Source organism: Electrophorus electricus, chromosome 4, assembly GCF_041902795.1.
Source record: "Electrophorus electricus isolate QZ-2024a chromosome 4, ASM4190279v1, whole genome shotgun sequence".
Lineage (NCBI taxonomy): Eukaryota > Metazoa > Chordata > Actinopteri > Gymnotiformes > Gymnotidae > Electrophorus > Electrophorus electricus.
In genome coordinates, this window is record NC_137500.1 from 36227501 (window position 1) to 36243647 (window position 16147).

Genomic DNA, 16147 nt, shown 5'->3' on the forward strand with positions numbered 1-16147 from the left:
ATTTCTGAGTAAAGGACTAAAGCACTTTAGCAAGCTGCTCTGGATACTCTGCAAAACTATGTTTTACTTTACTATAACTTTCTAAGACATGAAGAAAGTTTAGCAGAGGTTAGTTAGCTAATGGCACTTGCTCTAATCACAGATACAAGAAAAAAAGATTCAATAAGTCTGTCATGATAGAAAAAAGTAATGAAATTACAGTATTTGCAAAAATACACTGAACAAAGGCTGATATACCCATATATATCACATTGTTTTTTTTTTTCCTGTACATGTAGACATTGTAACAAACTTTAATAGTTACCAGTCACTGATGTCACAAAAGAATTTATCATGCACTAAAAGCTAAAAACGTTCATCTAAAATTACCAATGACAAATATATTATTAGAAGTTAATATAGAAATTATATTTCTATATGACATGAATGAAAAAATTTAGAGTATGAATAACAAAAAAAGGATCCAGAAGGCGAGGTTTCCTAAGTGTGTAGAAGATGATGGGTAACCTGCGCTCTGGAGAGACAGTGAGCAAGAGTTTCACTGCTTCAAAAGCATCCAGATGTTCCACATAACAAAACACCAACACACAGAAAAACTGACCATTATACAGTTAACTGTATAAATTCTCTGTAATCTGAGATATTTGCCTGTGTATTAGACTGAAAATGACCCTGAAATTACTAAGTTTTTTCAATTTTTCAAACATCAGAAAAAGTACTATTATTTGAACACGTTCATTGTCAACTACACACCTTAAATTAGCCTAACACTACACATATATAGTTGTGTTCCAGCAATAATTCACTGTTACAGACATTACCTTATAGAAGAACAATTATTATACTAACTAGTACAGGGTTAGTAGTTAACTGCATTAATTTTATTTATTTTACTGGTGAACCATATTAGTTGTTTCTTATGCAGAGTAGGATTGTATTCCTAAGTGTGACAGTAAATAATGTATTATTTCATCAACACAGTTTCATCAAGTTTATTTCATGATCTATGACTGTTAGACATCAGTTAGTGTCAACTTCCCAAACCTACTATGAATGGGAATACTAACTAACACTTGAAAAATGGAAGGAGACCATTTTATGTTTACATTTTAATGAAGCTGAATTATTAACCTCGGTACAATATGAATATAAAGTCTCATCGAACATTCTTTCATAGGCATAGTCTTAAGGGTAGTTCAAGTGTAGGCTGTTGGACCTATACTAAGTGTTATTTTTCTGAACTTACCACTATTGAGTGTTAACACCACGTTTACCAGGCTAAGCACAAGTATATCTGTAGATATATAAGCAGGTATTTATTTATTTATTTACTTTTGGGAGATTTACATTATCTACTAAACATTAACCGCATGTTGAACAAGTTTGCAATGCCCTCTAGTGGACAATTACTGACAATGCGCCATAATTAGGACAAGCCCATTCTAATACTGCTTTTACCAACGGTTCAGCTTACTCCCTCCAGCAGAGACACTTCTAAATGATTGATAATTTAAAGATTTAAAAGTAGGTACACTAATATTTTCCTAGGATTTTTTCCCCTAGGAATTATTTTGCATAGGCGTTGAAAAGTTGGTTCGAGTTGGTTTAATCATACTTGTCTTCTTTGATTTATCTGAGGCATTCCTACTATTTAACAAATAAGATGCAAAATTTATTTCAAGGCATTATTTTTTGGTTTTGCAAAATCACTATGAAAACAATAAATGCTAGTCAGTGTCTCATTTCATGTTTTTAACCTTGCAAATAATGGTTCTTCAGACGGTTTTCTAAGTGGTTTATGGCTATCATGTATCATGCAATTATGATGACAGACAAACAGCTCTTTTTAATCACACAGATGGAGTTGATGGATATGGGATGATGGAAAGCTCAGTTGATCATGTGACGAAGTTTGGCATTTAACTCCATTTCCTTTGCCAACAAGTCACTGCTGTGCTTTTTATATGCCTCAAAGTCCTAAAAAATGTAACACGTCACAAATTTACAAGAAAGAACACAGAAATATAACATGTTGACAGAACTATTTAGACCCAATTCCATCTTTTTGCCAGTTTAGCAGACAACAGAGGGCACTTTCTGCCCCTGTCGTTCGATCAACAGACCTTCTTAAGAGCACCGCATGTGTCCTGTGCCTGATCAAGAGCATGCTGGAGTGCCTTCACCCGCAGCTCCCCATTCACTGCAGTAGCTTCCCTCTCAAACCTGACCCAAAAACCCAAAGCCAAATACCACTGAATGCTCTGCACTCACTGCAGACACTTCCATTTTAATCAAAGGTCACTGCTAAAATCACTACTGCAATGAAGCATATCGACAGTTGCAGGGTTTGTTTGGTAGATTGTTTGGTTGCTGGTCTGGTTGATTTTCTTTGCTATAATGAAGTGGTGTGGGGCAATCACAGAAATGTACAGTGACAAAGGGAATGGCAAGTTAATACTCTTCTGAGCTGGATTCACACCTGTTCTCTGCATCCTTTCTGGCAAGTTCTGCTTCCTGCTTCTTCCTTTCCAACTCCTGGATTTCCACTTGTTTATCCTTCAAGGAAGAGGAACCACATCTCTCAACATAACAGAATCATAAAATTAAAATTAAAATGAACAATTAGCTTAAAATTGGAACATTTTATTGTTATGATCAAATTCCTGGCTTATTCAGTTGCTCTGATGTTCTGTTTTAATATTCAATGTAGAACCCACCTGGATAATTTTCCCTCTTTGCATGGAAAGCTCCAGTAACTCATTCTTCTCTTTCACGAGTTCTTCAAGCTTCTCCTGTGTTTCTGTTTCCTTCATTATGCCTCTTTCAAGACTTTGCCTGAGTTTCAGATCCATCTCTGGTAGAAGAAAACAGCACAAAGATAAACAGAGGTGATGAATGTGAGATGTAAAGAGCTGACCTAAAAAGAGATGTAAAGAGCTGACCTGAAGACAGATGTACAGAGCTGACCTAAAGACAGATGTACAGAGCTGACCTAAAGAGAGATCTACAGAGCTGACCTGAAGACAGATGTACAGAGCTGACCTAAAGACAGATGTACAGAGCTGACCTAAAGAGAGATCTACAGAGCTGACCTAAAGACAGATGTACAGAGCTGACCTAAAGACAGATGTACAGAGCTGACCTAAAGACAGATGTAAAGAGCTGACCTAAAAAGAGATGTAAAGAGCTGACCTAAAAAGAGATGTAAAGAGCTGACCTAAAGAGAGATCTACAGAGCTGACCTAAAGACAGATGTACAGAGCTGACCTAAAGACAGATGTACAGAGCTGACCTAAAGAGAGATCTACAGAGCTGACCTAAAGACAGATGTACAGAGCTGACCTAAAGACAGATGTACAGAGCTGACTTAAAGACAGATGTACAGAGCTGACCTGAAGACAGATGTACAGAGCTGACCTAAAGACAGATGTACAGAGCTGACCTAAAGAGAGATCTACAGAGCTGACCTAAAGACAGATGTACAGAGCTGACCTAAAGACAGATGTACAGAGCTGACCTAAAGACAGATGTAAAGAGCTGACCTAAAAAGAGATGTAAAGAGCTGACCTAAAAAGAGATGTAAAGAGCTGACCTAAAGAGAGATCTACAGAGCTGACCTAAAGACAGATGTACAGAGCTGACCTAAAGACAGATGTACAGAGCTGACCTAAAGAGAGATCTACAGAGCTGACCTAAAGACAGATGTACAGAGCTGACCTAAAGACAGATGTACAGAGCTGACTTAAAGACAGATGTACAGAGCTGACCTAAAGCTGGCCATACCTGCACACATCTCCTCTGCGTTCTTCAGCTGTTTCCGAGTGTTGTGCAGCTCATCCTGCAAGGAAGCTTCTTTAATCTGATGCTGATTCATTAACTCCTTTATCTTCATCTGGAACCCAATTGTTTTGTCCCTAATAACATAATTGAAAAAGTTCAAAAAATCATTTACACGCAACAGAAAAGGTTATTTGTAGTCAAAATCACATGTTTGATAGCAAGTGATTGGAGCTCACTGATATTCTTTCTCCAAGTGTCTGTGTTGCTCAGCGAGTTCTCTCAGCTCATGGGTCAGCTTCAGGATGGTCTCCTCCTTCATCTGGAGCTCCCTACTGAACAGTTTCTCATTCTCCTCCCGAAGCCTCCTGTTCTCCTTGGTCAACTCGGCATTCCGCCTCTTATACTCGTCCTTGAAGCTGATCAGCTCCCTGTGGTTGGCGGCAAGGTCCATGAACCTTTTCTCCAGCTGTGCTGACCTCTCACGCTCGCTCTCCAATTCGGCCTGCACGGCGGTCTGAAGCATCTCCAGCTCACCGTTGATGCGCTCGAGGGCCTGACAGCGCAGCAGCATCTCATCCGCCCGCTGCTTCAGGATGCAGATCAGGCTGGACTGCTCGTCAATCCTGGAGCGCAGCATATCCGCCTCGGTCCGTTCGTCATGCGAAAGTCCCCTCAGCTTTTCCAAGGCTTGGTGGACATCGTCCATGTCCTTGTAGCCATCACAAGTAGGAACAGTGGAATTAACACCAAGGAACTAATTCTCAGCAGACTTAACAATTATGCACAAGCTTCAGAAAATTTGCTCATTCATGAGACAGTCAAGTCTGACTGAACCTAAGTTTTGTTTTGTTTTTTCCTACATGTCTTTGAAACCACAGCAAGTGGCTTGTTGGCTGGCACTGATATTTTAGTTTTCGGTAGATAAGGCAGTGTTGATAATGTCTACAAAGCTGCGCATCTACACTGTAACTGCAAAAAAAATCGATTATCTGTAGAAAATGTAGTTTTGTCAAAACAGCATGTAATCCCCCCACCCCACCCCCCAAAAAACCCAACAACAACAACAAAAAAACGACGCACAGATGGCTTTGTTATTACATTAAATAGCCATCAGCAGTAAGCAAGATACCTGGAATGTAAGATGCAATTATCTTAAAAGAGAGTAAGCTTTTGCATAAGGGGCAAATGACACAGCAAGATTATTAATGGGATGGAGAAAGAGTGAATATTTTCTATCTTCTAATAATTCCGTTAAAACACGTAGATTTTGATCGGCCGAAACAGACTCTTGCATCGGCAATTGCGATTTAGTTTTTTTAGTCAATACGCAATATCTCTAGGGATTCATTCGCTAGCGAACATATGGCACCATCCAGCCCCGACTCGTTATTCTGAACCTCTTGCTAAAAGCTAGCTAGGTGGGGACTGAATTCATGTTAGCCTGTTGTCGCCGCTTTACCTGTTTGGTGTCTATGATCATCGTTTTGAGGTCTTTTGGATTTCTCTGAGGAGATGTCATGTTTTCTTTTATGGTTCGGATGCTTCGAAAAAAATAAAGGAATTAACGATGTCTTTGTTGGAAAAACAGCCGACAGGTTGTTCCCATGTGCTGCCAACAGCGTCTCATTCTGTTGAGCTGTTGCGAGCTCGTAGCTACAAAGTTTCTGTGGTTGCTACTGGTTACAGAGAATTCGATTTTATAGCTGCCTGTTAAATCAGTGCTTGCTTCGCCTATTGTTATAGGTCTATACGTTTTCAAGCTGGGACAGACGTACGCTTATACATGTGGTTAAGAGATTTTTGAAACATATTGGCACCATGTGCGAATTGTCTGTGACAACGCCAACAACGTTTCTCCTCTGTTCTTCCTAAGGCTTTGTCATAAACTGCTCATTGTTTAATTTTAATCGCCAGTAGATGGCGCCAACACATTTCTAGCGCCTAACTATCTTCCAAATATGTGTCCTACTTAACCACACAAATGCAAAATCTAAAGAAGGATATACTTCGGTAAGAAAAAAAAAGAAGAACCACAAACAATTAACACACTTTCAGAGTAAATTGTTTATTTTAGACTGAGTGAAATGCAGTGAAATACACGAGGTTTCCAGAAAGAGTAATAGAATGTTTCAGACAGCTTATGAAGAGTTAGAATCAGTTCTAACTCACCTGACTCAGTTTAGGAAGAGTTAGAATCAATTAGAACTCACCTGACTCAGTTTAGGAAGAGTTAGAGTCAATTATAGCTCACCTGACTCGGCTTAGGAAGAGTTAGAATCAGTTCTAACTCACCGGACTCAGTTTAGGAAGCGTTAGAGTCCGTTCTAACTCGCCTTACTCGGCTTAGGAAGAGTAGGACCAAGATACACTGCTATAGATATCTATGGCTGCTGATTAGTGTGTTTAGAGAGTCCAGGTTAATTTTATGAATTTAAGCACATCAAAAGTGTCCTTGTACTCAGGGTCTTCAATCTGACATACTCTAAATAGCTACAATATACATGGGTATGTGAGATAAACATTAAACTTTATAATTATTATTATTATTATTTTTTTTTTTTGGTAAAATATTTTGAATAATGTCTAATGTTGCTTCAAGATCTCTAAAGTAACCTTTCTGCTACTTTAAACTTTGCCACCTGTCTGTGGAACTTGTGGCTTTTGCTACATAATCAGACCCAAATTCTGACAGATTTTATGCTGTAGTTAAAAATAGGCTGCTAATCCTGCCAAGATTTTTTAATTACAAAAGAAAAAAAAACAAAAAACATGCACATTCAGTGTTTTTATAAACATGAAATTCCTTTCCTTTGAACTACTCAGTTACTAAATTCAAAATGTGTGAGCATAATTTAAATATGCTGTTAAATAGCATGCTTGTGATCGCTACCAAGACTCTAGCCATAAGGTGTTTTCTTATTGCTGATAGTTTAAACAGTTAATACATTACTAGGGTTATTCAGTTCATCAAGGACAGCCTTTAGCCAAAGTTATACTTGACTTACAAACTGGAAAATTAAAATAGCCACCATTGCTATTTAAAATGCAAATTCACATTCACAAGTACAGAATATAACAATTAATATGGGATTTACAGAATTAATAAGATAGATACTCCATGCAAAAAAAAAAAAAAATACTAATATAAAATAACCCCAAACAAAACAAAACAAAACAAACAAAATACCTTTGGGCAATTGGTGAAGAGTTTTAATTAACTATTTGATCAACACTGAGGAATAAATGTAAACAGACATATAGGGTTTTGAACTCTCTCTGTGTGTGTGTGTGTGTGTGTGTGTGTGTGTGTGTGTGTGTGTGTGTGAGGAGGGGGAGAGTGGGGACGTTATGTCTAAGCTTTAGTATACGCCCTTTTTCATCAGACCGGGACAAGTGAGTGAGAGGCCAGCGACAGCATCTCAGTCCCAAGAGCTCCATCTGTCTAACTTCATGAGGGGCTGGAAAGACCAGCCGGGACCGCGCATCAGAATGCAGCGAGCACTGCTCGTGAAAGTGGTGACTGTATTAACTTTTTGGTTTCTTCAGTGTAATTGTCAAGGTAAGTTAAAGGATGTTATGTCACATGTATTTCTATTATGATGTAATAATTGTATTATGAGGAAACTGCAGCAATATTAGCTTGTACTCAAGATTCATCTTGCTCTTACGAATTGTAATGATCGTAATTATCAAATGGAATGACATCACACCGCAAAAGCACTCGGACCTGTTACCATAAAAGCACTCGGACCTGTTACCGCAAAAGCACTCGGACCTGTTACCACATATGACAGTTAGCAGTGCTGATAACGGTTCATCTAAACATATGAGTTTACGTCTTCAATGTGCGTAGATGTATTAGGCCAAATATATTTTGTCATTTTGGGGAATATAGCCTGTTATAAGATCGACGGGTTTTAATCGTCTGTATAGTGACGTCGCTTCTGCTGTAACGTCCGCGTGATTCATCTATACCGTTATAACTGCACTGGTATGAGTCTAATGAAGTGGCGAGTCGTTATACATAACTAATAGCGGTTAATAGCCTTCCACTTTTTAAGACCGCAATGGGAAATAAATGTACTACAAAGAAAAAGTCTGTCATCGTGTTATTTTTAAACAAGGACCGCCGTGATTTCAAGACGTTCTGCAGCGTAACAAGTGAAGTTACAAATCAGAACGTTACTTAATCTCGCGCACAAAGCCCCGGACAGATTTGAAGTTCTCCTGGAGAACTTTTGCCTGGGCTTTGCCGTTGCTAGGTAACAGAGGCGCGCATGTGACCAGCAGACAATCACTAAAGCCCAGGCTACTGGTACAATCTAATTCAAAGCAGTTTTATCCGCTGCATCGTCTTAAAGGCCAAACAGTTTAACGTCTTGCTTAGATTGCTTATAGAAATTGTGCCGTGAATTTGGACTTTTTATACTTGTTTATTCAGTTGACAGTCGGAAACGTTCCAGTGCAAAAGCATGGCAGACCTCGCGAGCCTCTCAAATTGTAATCTGCTTTGTTTTTGCTCAGCCTCTAGTATGTAAGCTCCTTAGCACGAAGCAAGCACATAATTACGCTGCAGCTGCCGCTGTATGCGAACGTTGCTGTTTCTGGCGCTGCACTGTGTGACAGTCGAGCCTCCCTGATCGAAAATGTTTTTCCTCAAATAAAATAAAATATCCGCTCCACTGACGTGCTATATGCCGGAACTGTATTTGTAAAATTTTATTTATTTATTTATTTTTGTTATCGCTGAACAACAGGAAAACGGATCTTGACAAGAGATTTTTGGATTCCATAATTAGATTTTATGGGGTGGGTGGTTAATAGATATATGTTTGCATTTCTAGCTGTCTGTGCCTGAAATGTAGACTAGACTCCTCTCAAATGCACAGAATCCTACTGGCTATTGTGACCTTGAAAGGAAGTCCATATATGTATCCCCAACCCTGAATTAGTACTGTCTCATTCATTCTAGGACCAACAGTGTTTTTGGACTGAATATGAATCCGTAGACTGCGTTTTCATCAAAATTTTCATATCCGTGGCCATGACTGATCTCCACAGAATGGGTTCATTAAATCCAGTTTCATTCAGCATGTATTTGGAAGGAAATGACCAAAAGGGCTTTAATAGAGAAGAGCGGGTTAGGTTCTGTAGCCCACTGAGTCTGCTCTCCAGGTCCCTTATGGTTTCAGCAGCAGAGTTGGTTATTGCCACCGGTCAAAGGTGTTAAAGGATGTAACGCTGTGCTAGTTTGATCATTGGTGTGAAGGAGTTAATCTTTTACATTTTTAACCTGTCATGCTTGTTTTTGAAACTATTTAGGTGTTCGTAAGGTGCCTGAGTTGGCATAAATACCAGAGTCACATGTCCATGGCCATGACAATAAGCAGTTATTTAGTGTTGATAATTGACATGCTTATGTAAATGATACTTGTTGCTTAATATTCACTGTTAAAGTTCCATGACAAATTTGATGATGGAGGCATTTTGCAAATGGGTTAATTTTTTATAGTTACAAAGTCAAGTAGGTGATGAATATCTAAACTGTTAACCATTTGCTTTATTTTTTATCTGTTTCTTCGCCCTTGTAAACCTGTCAGTTATTTATCTGACAAAGAATGCTTGATTGATCTGTAAAGCGCTCTCCACACAGCGTGATCTGATGCTGCTCTCTGATTTCACTGTCTGTGAACTGCTCTCCAGAGTGCATGAACAGATATGTATACATTTCACATGAGTTTGTTTGTACACCAAAGTGCACCCTCTTCAAGAACAACAACAAAAAAAAAATTAAAAAATGTAAAAAAAAACAAAAAATTCACATTCTTGATTTCAAATCGAATTAATATGTGTGAGGTTCCACAAAAGCAGAGGATTCCTCTCTAGGAAAAATGTTACAGAAATATCAAAAATATCAGTCAGTAATGATGCATGTATTTCAAGCAGTGTGAAATAACCTTAAATCCCTTTTCCATTCTTCTGTGTGCTTCTGAAATGCCGTACATTTAGCAAGCCTTTCTTCTTTTGTGAATCCTGAAGCAGTGAAGCTGCTCTATTATATATGTGAACAGATGTTATTACATTTGGCACTAAAATCCTGTGAATGTAATCAGACCTCTTACTGGCAGTATTAGCAACAACTCAAATGCAAACAACTTTCTGAAATGTCTTATGGTATGTAATGCTCTTTTAGCGCACAAACTACAATGAATTTAATTTGCTCATATCAAAAGAGTCAAAAGACTACACATACCACCAAATAAAAATTTAAAAAGATTTCTTTAGACACTTCAGTTGTTTCTATGTATCTCAAACAATTTGCAGCTAATCTACAGATTGTTTCTGGTTGTTTTAACTTTACTTTTAACTTTTTTTTGGTGGTTTATATAATTATGTTTTAATTCCACAGAGTGTAAATGTGGACTCCCTGTACATGACTTCCAGTAAATCTTTCGCTATAATTTCAGGAGTGCTTTATCACTATAGCTTAATTGGGAGCCTCACTCTTTTACTGCGCTCTGCTTTCCCTTCTTGCCAAACCCCTTCAGTGTACCACTGGGCCCTTTCTCTCTTTTCAATGTAGTTGTGAGAGCCAAAGTCAGTTGTTAAGCGATCGACTGCATTCTGCCACATCCATTTCCATATGAAACAGGCAGCAGCCCTCTGCTCTGACAGCAGTGCTAGCCCTGGCGCTGCCTGGCTTTCCACCAGCATATTCACCCGGGATGCTGGGACGCACCAAAACAAGGCGGCATTGATGAAAGAGGCAGCACCTCTCCCATGGCCCCCACGAGACTAGAAAGAGATGTTGTTGGGGGACAGTGGCTGGCAAGTGCCATTTTAGTTTGTTTGTGTGTGTGTGTGTGTGTGTGTGTGTGTGGTGTTGTGTTGTAGGTAGGAGTGACAGAAGGATGGAGGAGGTTGGGCAAAGGAGGACTCTGCAGGGCTTTCTTTTTCACAGGAAACTCTACTGTATTCCTCCGCTCTGCTATCCATCTCCATAGGCCCTTTTGGCATGCTGACACTTTCAGTTACGGGGCTGCAGCCCAGCCAGCCAGCCCATTGTGCCATTGTGATCTCACAGTGGGGTCTAAGCCTTTGGAAGGCTTCATTCTAATGAAAATTCCTCCACTGCTGCCCTTTGTGGGCTGGTGGTGGGGCGTCCCCCTTATCTTTTCCTTCAGATAGTTTTGGGGATTCTTGCCTGCTGTGGGTTTAAGTTAGCTAATTAGAAAGGACATGGTCCCAAAGAAGAGGGAGGGTGAAAAAAAGAAAACACTAAATTAAACAAAACAGCCTGTGCAGAGGCATTGATAAGGGGAATAAAAAAGCACATACCCCTTCAACAACGCAATTCTATTTGCATAATACAAGCCACTCTTCACACAATGACCGATGAGGCAATCATGTTGGTATTCTTTTTTTGTCATTCTGAGCCCTTTCATTGTTGCCCCAGTCTGAGTTCAATTTTTGTTCCTAAATTAAGATGTTCGAATAAAATCCATCTGAAACCTCCTCAGGAAATTACTGGGACAATTGTCAGTAAAGGGTTAATTTTCCTAAGTAAGGAACAGCTCGACACAGGATAGTCGTGTTCAGAAAGCTCACTTCACTTTGCCTGTCACCTTTCCCAGAACTGATACTGTCAGGAAACACTGGCTTTATTTTGAAGGTCCCAGCAGATAGGTTTCTCTCTTGGCAAAGTTTAGCTGAAGTTGTTAACCTAATGTATAGAGTACTGAGGTTAGTTATAAGCTTGCTGTCTTTAGGAGAGGTCAACAAAACCTGTCCTCTGAACTTGCAGTTTAATATTTTCAGTGATTAGCAAACTGCTTAGAGGGCTGTGCAGTCAAGAATACAATGGATTATCTCAGTGTTTCCTCTATGACCTAGAGAATCTTCTCATTTTCTCATTCTCTCTTCCACTGTGAGAAACTCATATTCTAGCATTGCAGGCAAGGTGGTTAAATCCAGTTGTGTGACTTGTGTCACTGAGTGTGACCCGTTCCCTAATACCGTATGTGCCAGCTGTCTACCTGTGTGTTACAGACGCTGCTGAAACCTCCGGGATCATGTCCTCTTAACAAAGACTGCCTTTGAGCGAGCGGAGGCGCAATTTTATCATTAGTAAACTGAGTAGGAAAAAGGCTGGTTTCCCAATTGGCTGCTGAAGGAGTTAAATTGGAAGTCCATTTGGCTGGCACGCTTTAAAAGTGCTGGGTCTGGTCTGGCCTCGTTAATGTGTGTCAGGACCTCTAGATATGAGAAGGCCATCACCATGCTTTTAGTGCAGTAGGCCCTGCACTGACCAGACAGCTTGTTGGCATAGAATGGGATCTATAAGTGCAGTGCAGAAAGAGCATGATCAACCACTGACCTGTGCATCGTAGCTACTTGGACATCATCTGCTGTATAAAATGGACAGTGATAATGGTTGAGACCACTATTTCGTAAAATGTCAAGAACAACTGCAGCGTCAGTGTTTGACTTAACTAGTACAAGCCCTTGCTGTGGTCATGCTGAATGATTAGAATGTTGTGGGGGGGTTTTCTCCTGCTAGTCGAGAGGATAAACGTCAAGTGTTGACTTCAAAATGCAGTCTGTTTAGGTGTTTCTTTCCATGCACATCCACAATTGTAATAAAGTTTCAAAAGTTTGGAAATTCATCATCTTCTAAGCCTAACTAATATAATTGCAATCAAACAGTTGATTAAACCTTGATCTGGTCTTAATTAAGCAATAGAATGAATTTCAAAATGAAATTCCAAATCAGCATTCTTTGCTTTTGTTTTGATATTGACATGATCATAGCTGAAGTTTGTGTATTTCATAAAAAATTAAATGACCTTACTAAGATTAAATGATCTTAGTAAGATTAAATTAAATGAGCGAACTCCTAAGAACAAGTTCTATAATAATAAAATGCATAATTCCCTTAGTCAGTTGAAAATAACAAGACCTTCCTGCTCCTCTGATTCATGATCACCCAGTCAGACACTGCGATTTATTGTATAAATGTGAAACTATTGAACTAAATGGACAAAAAGCATCTACCCACAGACTCAAAATCCAGATGTCATTTTAAGAGCATGCTGTTGGTCAGTTTTGAACTCTATAACTAGGCTTACTTTGATAACTGCTTTTGTTTATTTGGTGGGTTTCTTTTTGCTCACAGCACATCTCATGGATTCACTCAGACACAGAGTGTTTGTGTCGTGAGTGTAGTAAGTGATAAGACACTCACCCACCAACCCCAGCCCTCAACCACCTCCCTCCACCATGCTTCTCCCCCTGGCTTTTGGAATTTGGGTGTAAGGGCTGTGGTACCAACCGGTACCACTATTTATCCCAATTACATTTCTGACAAGGAACAGCATGCACCATTAATCAGAGTGTCAGTGAGAGACAATCAGAATCGTGCATTCCCCCTTTTTTTTTTTCCCCCGACGGCCCTGACGGAGGACTCCTCGTCTGAACTATGCTGCTCCGGTTGATATCTCTTAGTGCACGGTGGGGAAGGTAGAGGGGTGGTACCTTATCTCCCAAGATGCCACTCACAGGCCAAGATCAAAAGGGGGGGATTGGAAAGAGACCAGCGAGGGTTGCATAAGTGTCTGCTGGCCGGCTGGCACGCTCTGCTCCGCTGGCTGTCAATGCTCTTAACTATGCGCTTCATCAATAGCAGCCTTCACCTCTGTGTACATTCAAAGAGAGCTTCTGTGTTTTCATAAGAGGAATGAAGAGTACCATCCATCTTCTGAATGTATGTTAATACATTCAGGAGGGTCAGCTGCCTTAAGTCTGCTTGTGCGCTGTGCATGTCACGGGAGTGCCGTTCAAATTTGATTTAGCTTAACGCTTATTTTTCGCTTGCCTATCAGCAGTTATAAAGGCTCCCTTAGGATTTTTTGCCGTTTGGAATGTGTAAGCAATTTTTTTCCTTATTTTAGTTTATCTTAAGGCATTGTCTGGCTACTGGAATAGGAGTGGTGAAAGAAGACTTGTCTCACTGTTGATTGCCCAGGGAGTGGCAAACTGTGTGTGGAAGCTGAGGTGGTGTCTCTCATGCTTGTGTAGATACAGGGTGTGAGACAGGCCAGTTCCGCTGCGGGACAGGCAGGTGCATCCCTGCAGGCTGGCACTGTGACGGCACTGCAGACTGCGCAGATGATTCAGACGAGAGCGGCTGCCGTGAGTAACACTCTCTCTCTCACTCTCTCAGCTGTGGTATCACAAGCACCGACACACTGTAACAAATGGGTGATGTAGTGGATACATCTTTCGGCTGTGTAAAGGTGATAAGAAATAATTAGATACGGTGGGAAATGGTTTATTGCCTATGCCAGATTTATTCTGCTCAAGGACAGCGTGCCAAATAGGGTGGATCGTTTGAGTTCAAGAACGTCATAGGCTGCGTCATTTGAAAATGTAACCTAGTTATTTCAAATAGTGCAGCAAACAAATGAAAATGCCAAATGCAGTGTTCTGGTAGAAGCGGAACACCTTAAACAAACCCCATGTTTCACTTCAACTTGCTGAAGTTGAAGCTTCGTGGGCAGGCTAGTCCACGCCTCCTGCCATAAGCTTGTTAATTAACCAGGCTAACTGTTTCTCTCAGCCCAATTGACTTGCGAAGCGAATCAGTTCCAGTGTCTCAGTGATGGCGAGTGCATTACACAGCACTGGGTGTGTGATGATGAGGAAGACTGTGAAGATGGTTCAGATGAGAGACAGCATTGCCGTACGTCCTGTCTCTCTCCCTCGCTTTCTTTTTCTGACTCTGACCTCCTTCCATTATTCACTGTGCACCTGTTCTGTCTCATTCTTCCATCCATTATGCAAGCTGTCAAATCAAAATGTTCGTTTGACCCTCACTAATGTAGATGCGTGTAATTTCCGTCATGAACGGTGGAATGCGATAGCCCTAGTGTGTGGCCCACAGGCAGTGTCGGAACAGAACGCGAGTGAACAGGAACATTTCTGTTCTCGTGGAGGACATTACCAAAGACGAGGACCACCATGCACATATGTATATTAAAAAGATCGGCTTTGATCTCCATGCAGCTGGCCGGACCTGTTCCAGTATACAGTTCAGCTGCACAAATGGAGCCTGCATCCCAGGGGAGTACAGGTGTGACCATGTACCTGACTGTTCAGACGGAGCAGATGAGAGAAACTGCCGTAAGTCCACCATCACAATGTGTGTGACAGTATATGTGTGTGTATTACAGGAGGAATAGATACACCTCCACCATTTCAGGCTTCTCTGGCATTTTAATCAATTTGTAAGATTAAGAGGCTTGGTGACTGACAGAAATGGTCACAATATGCTTCTTGTTGTCAGAAGTTGATTGCAGATTCCTTGGTGGATTAGCAAGAAACCTCATTGAGCTACTATTCTGTTACTGAGCCAAAGTGTTGAGCTCAATACATGTTTACAGGAGTGTATAATCATGTACATTAGCCTTTAATAGTTAATCATTCTTGTTTTAGCAGCTCGTCTTGATACCTTTCCTCTGGAAAACTTGTGCATGCTTTTCACTTTTCTCCTTAAGTAGCTGTATCATATTACAGAGTAATTATATTTAATGGATGAGTGAATGATGGCTGGACTCTCTCTCTCTCCTAGACTACCCAGAGTGCTCAGAGTTGAAGTGTGCTAGCGGGGCGTGTTATAACAGGAGCCAACACTGTGACCAGGTGCTCGATTGCCGAGACGGCTCCGATGAAACCAACTGCAGTGAGTGTCTGGCCCTGGCAGTGAATTCACACACCAAAGATTCTTCCCAGTATGCCAGAGCTGTTTCATTCTCAGCACAGGAATGATGCAGCTGTATTGCAGGAGCAGTGTAGGTACATGTAGTGATGCTGTAAGTTACAGCATGTAAAGAAGGAATGCACTTTTCAGAAAGACATGCCATTCATATGGAAAGCTTACGTAGGCTACGTATGTAGATCTGCTGTTCTTATGGAGACCTTATGTAGATATGTATATAGATGTGCTGTTCTTATGGAGACCTTATGTAGATATGTATGTAGATGTGCTGTTCTTATGGAGACCTTATGTAGATATGTATGTAGATGTGCTGTTCTTATGGAGACCTTATGTAGGTATGTATGTAGATGTGCTGTTCTTATGGAGACCTTATGTAGACATGTATATAGATGTGCTGTTCTTATGGAGACCTTATGTAGGTATGTATGTAGATGTGCTGTTCTTATGAGGACCTTATGTAGGTATGTATATAGATGTGCTGTTCTTATGGATACCTTATGTAGGTATGTATGTAGATGTGCTGTTCTTATGGAGACCTTATGTAGACATGTATATAGATGTGCTGTTCTTATGGAGACCTTATGTAGGTAT

The 16147-nt window shown here is 40.3% G+C and overlaps 2 protein-coding genes across 11 annotated transcripts in view; one reads left to right on the top strand and one right to left on the bottom strand.

The window, feature by feature from the left end:
• Positions 1-5426, bottom strand: part of zgc:172182 (coiled-coil domain-containing protein 89) — a 6035-nt gene extending 609 nt beyond the window's left edge. Inside the window, exons 1-7 of one of the 3 annotated variants that reach the window (XM_027021079.3) lie at positions 5240-5426; positions 4017-4489; positions 3784-3914; positions 2718-2854; positions 2480-2556; positions 2124-2223; positions 1-1977 (exon numbers count right to left, since the gene is read on the bottom strand). The exon at positions 1-1977 is cut by the window's left edge and continues 283 nt beyond it. In XM_027021079.3, the coding sequence (XP_026876880.1) occupies positions 1891-1977; positions 2124-2223; positions 2480-2556; positions 2718-2854; positions 3784-3914; positions 4017-4489; positions 5240-5299 (1065 nt within the window). In that variant the 5' untranslated portion in view covers positions 5300-5426 and the 3' untranslated portion in view covers positions 1-1890. The remainder of the gene's footprint in view (positions 1978-2123; positions 2224-2479; positions 2557-2717; positions 2855-3783; positions 3915-4016; positions 4490-5239) is intronic. The other 2 variants (XM_081713549.1, XM_081713548.1) reach the window with 2 other exon arrangements.
• A 1766-nt stretch (positions 5427-7192) lies between these two features.
• The window catches only part of lrp2a (low density lipoprotein receptor-related protein 2a), a 54392-nt gene continuing 45437 nt past the window's right edge, over positions 7193-16147 (top strand). For 7 of the 8 annotated variants that reach the window (XM_081713550.1, XM_081713551.1, XM_035522824.2 and 4 more), the window contains exons 1-5: positions 7193-7339; positions 13858-13971; positions 14399-14521; positions 14845-14961; positions 15410-15520. In XM_081713550.1, coding sequence (XP_081569676.1) covers positions 7231-7339; positions 13858-13971; positions 14399-14521; positions 14845-14961; positions 15410-15520 — 574 coding nt within the window. In that variant the 5' untranslated portion in view covers positions 7193-7230. The remainder of the gene's footprint in view (positions 7340-13857; positions 13972-14398; positions 14522-14844; positions 14962-15409; positions 15521-16147) is intronic. The other variant, XM_081713555.1, reaches the window with a different exon arrangement.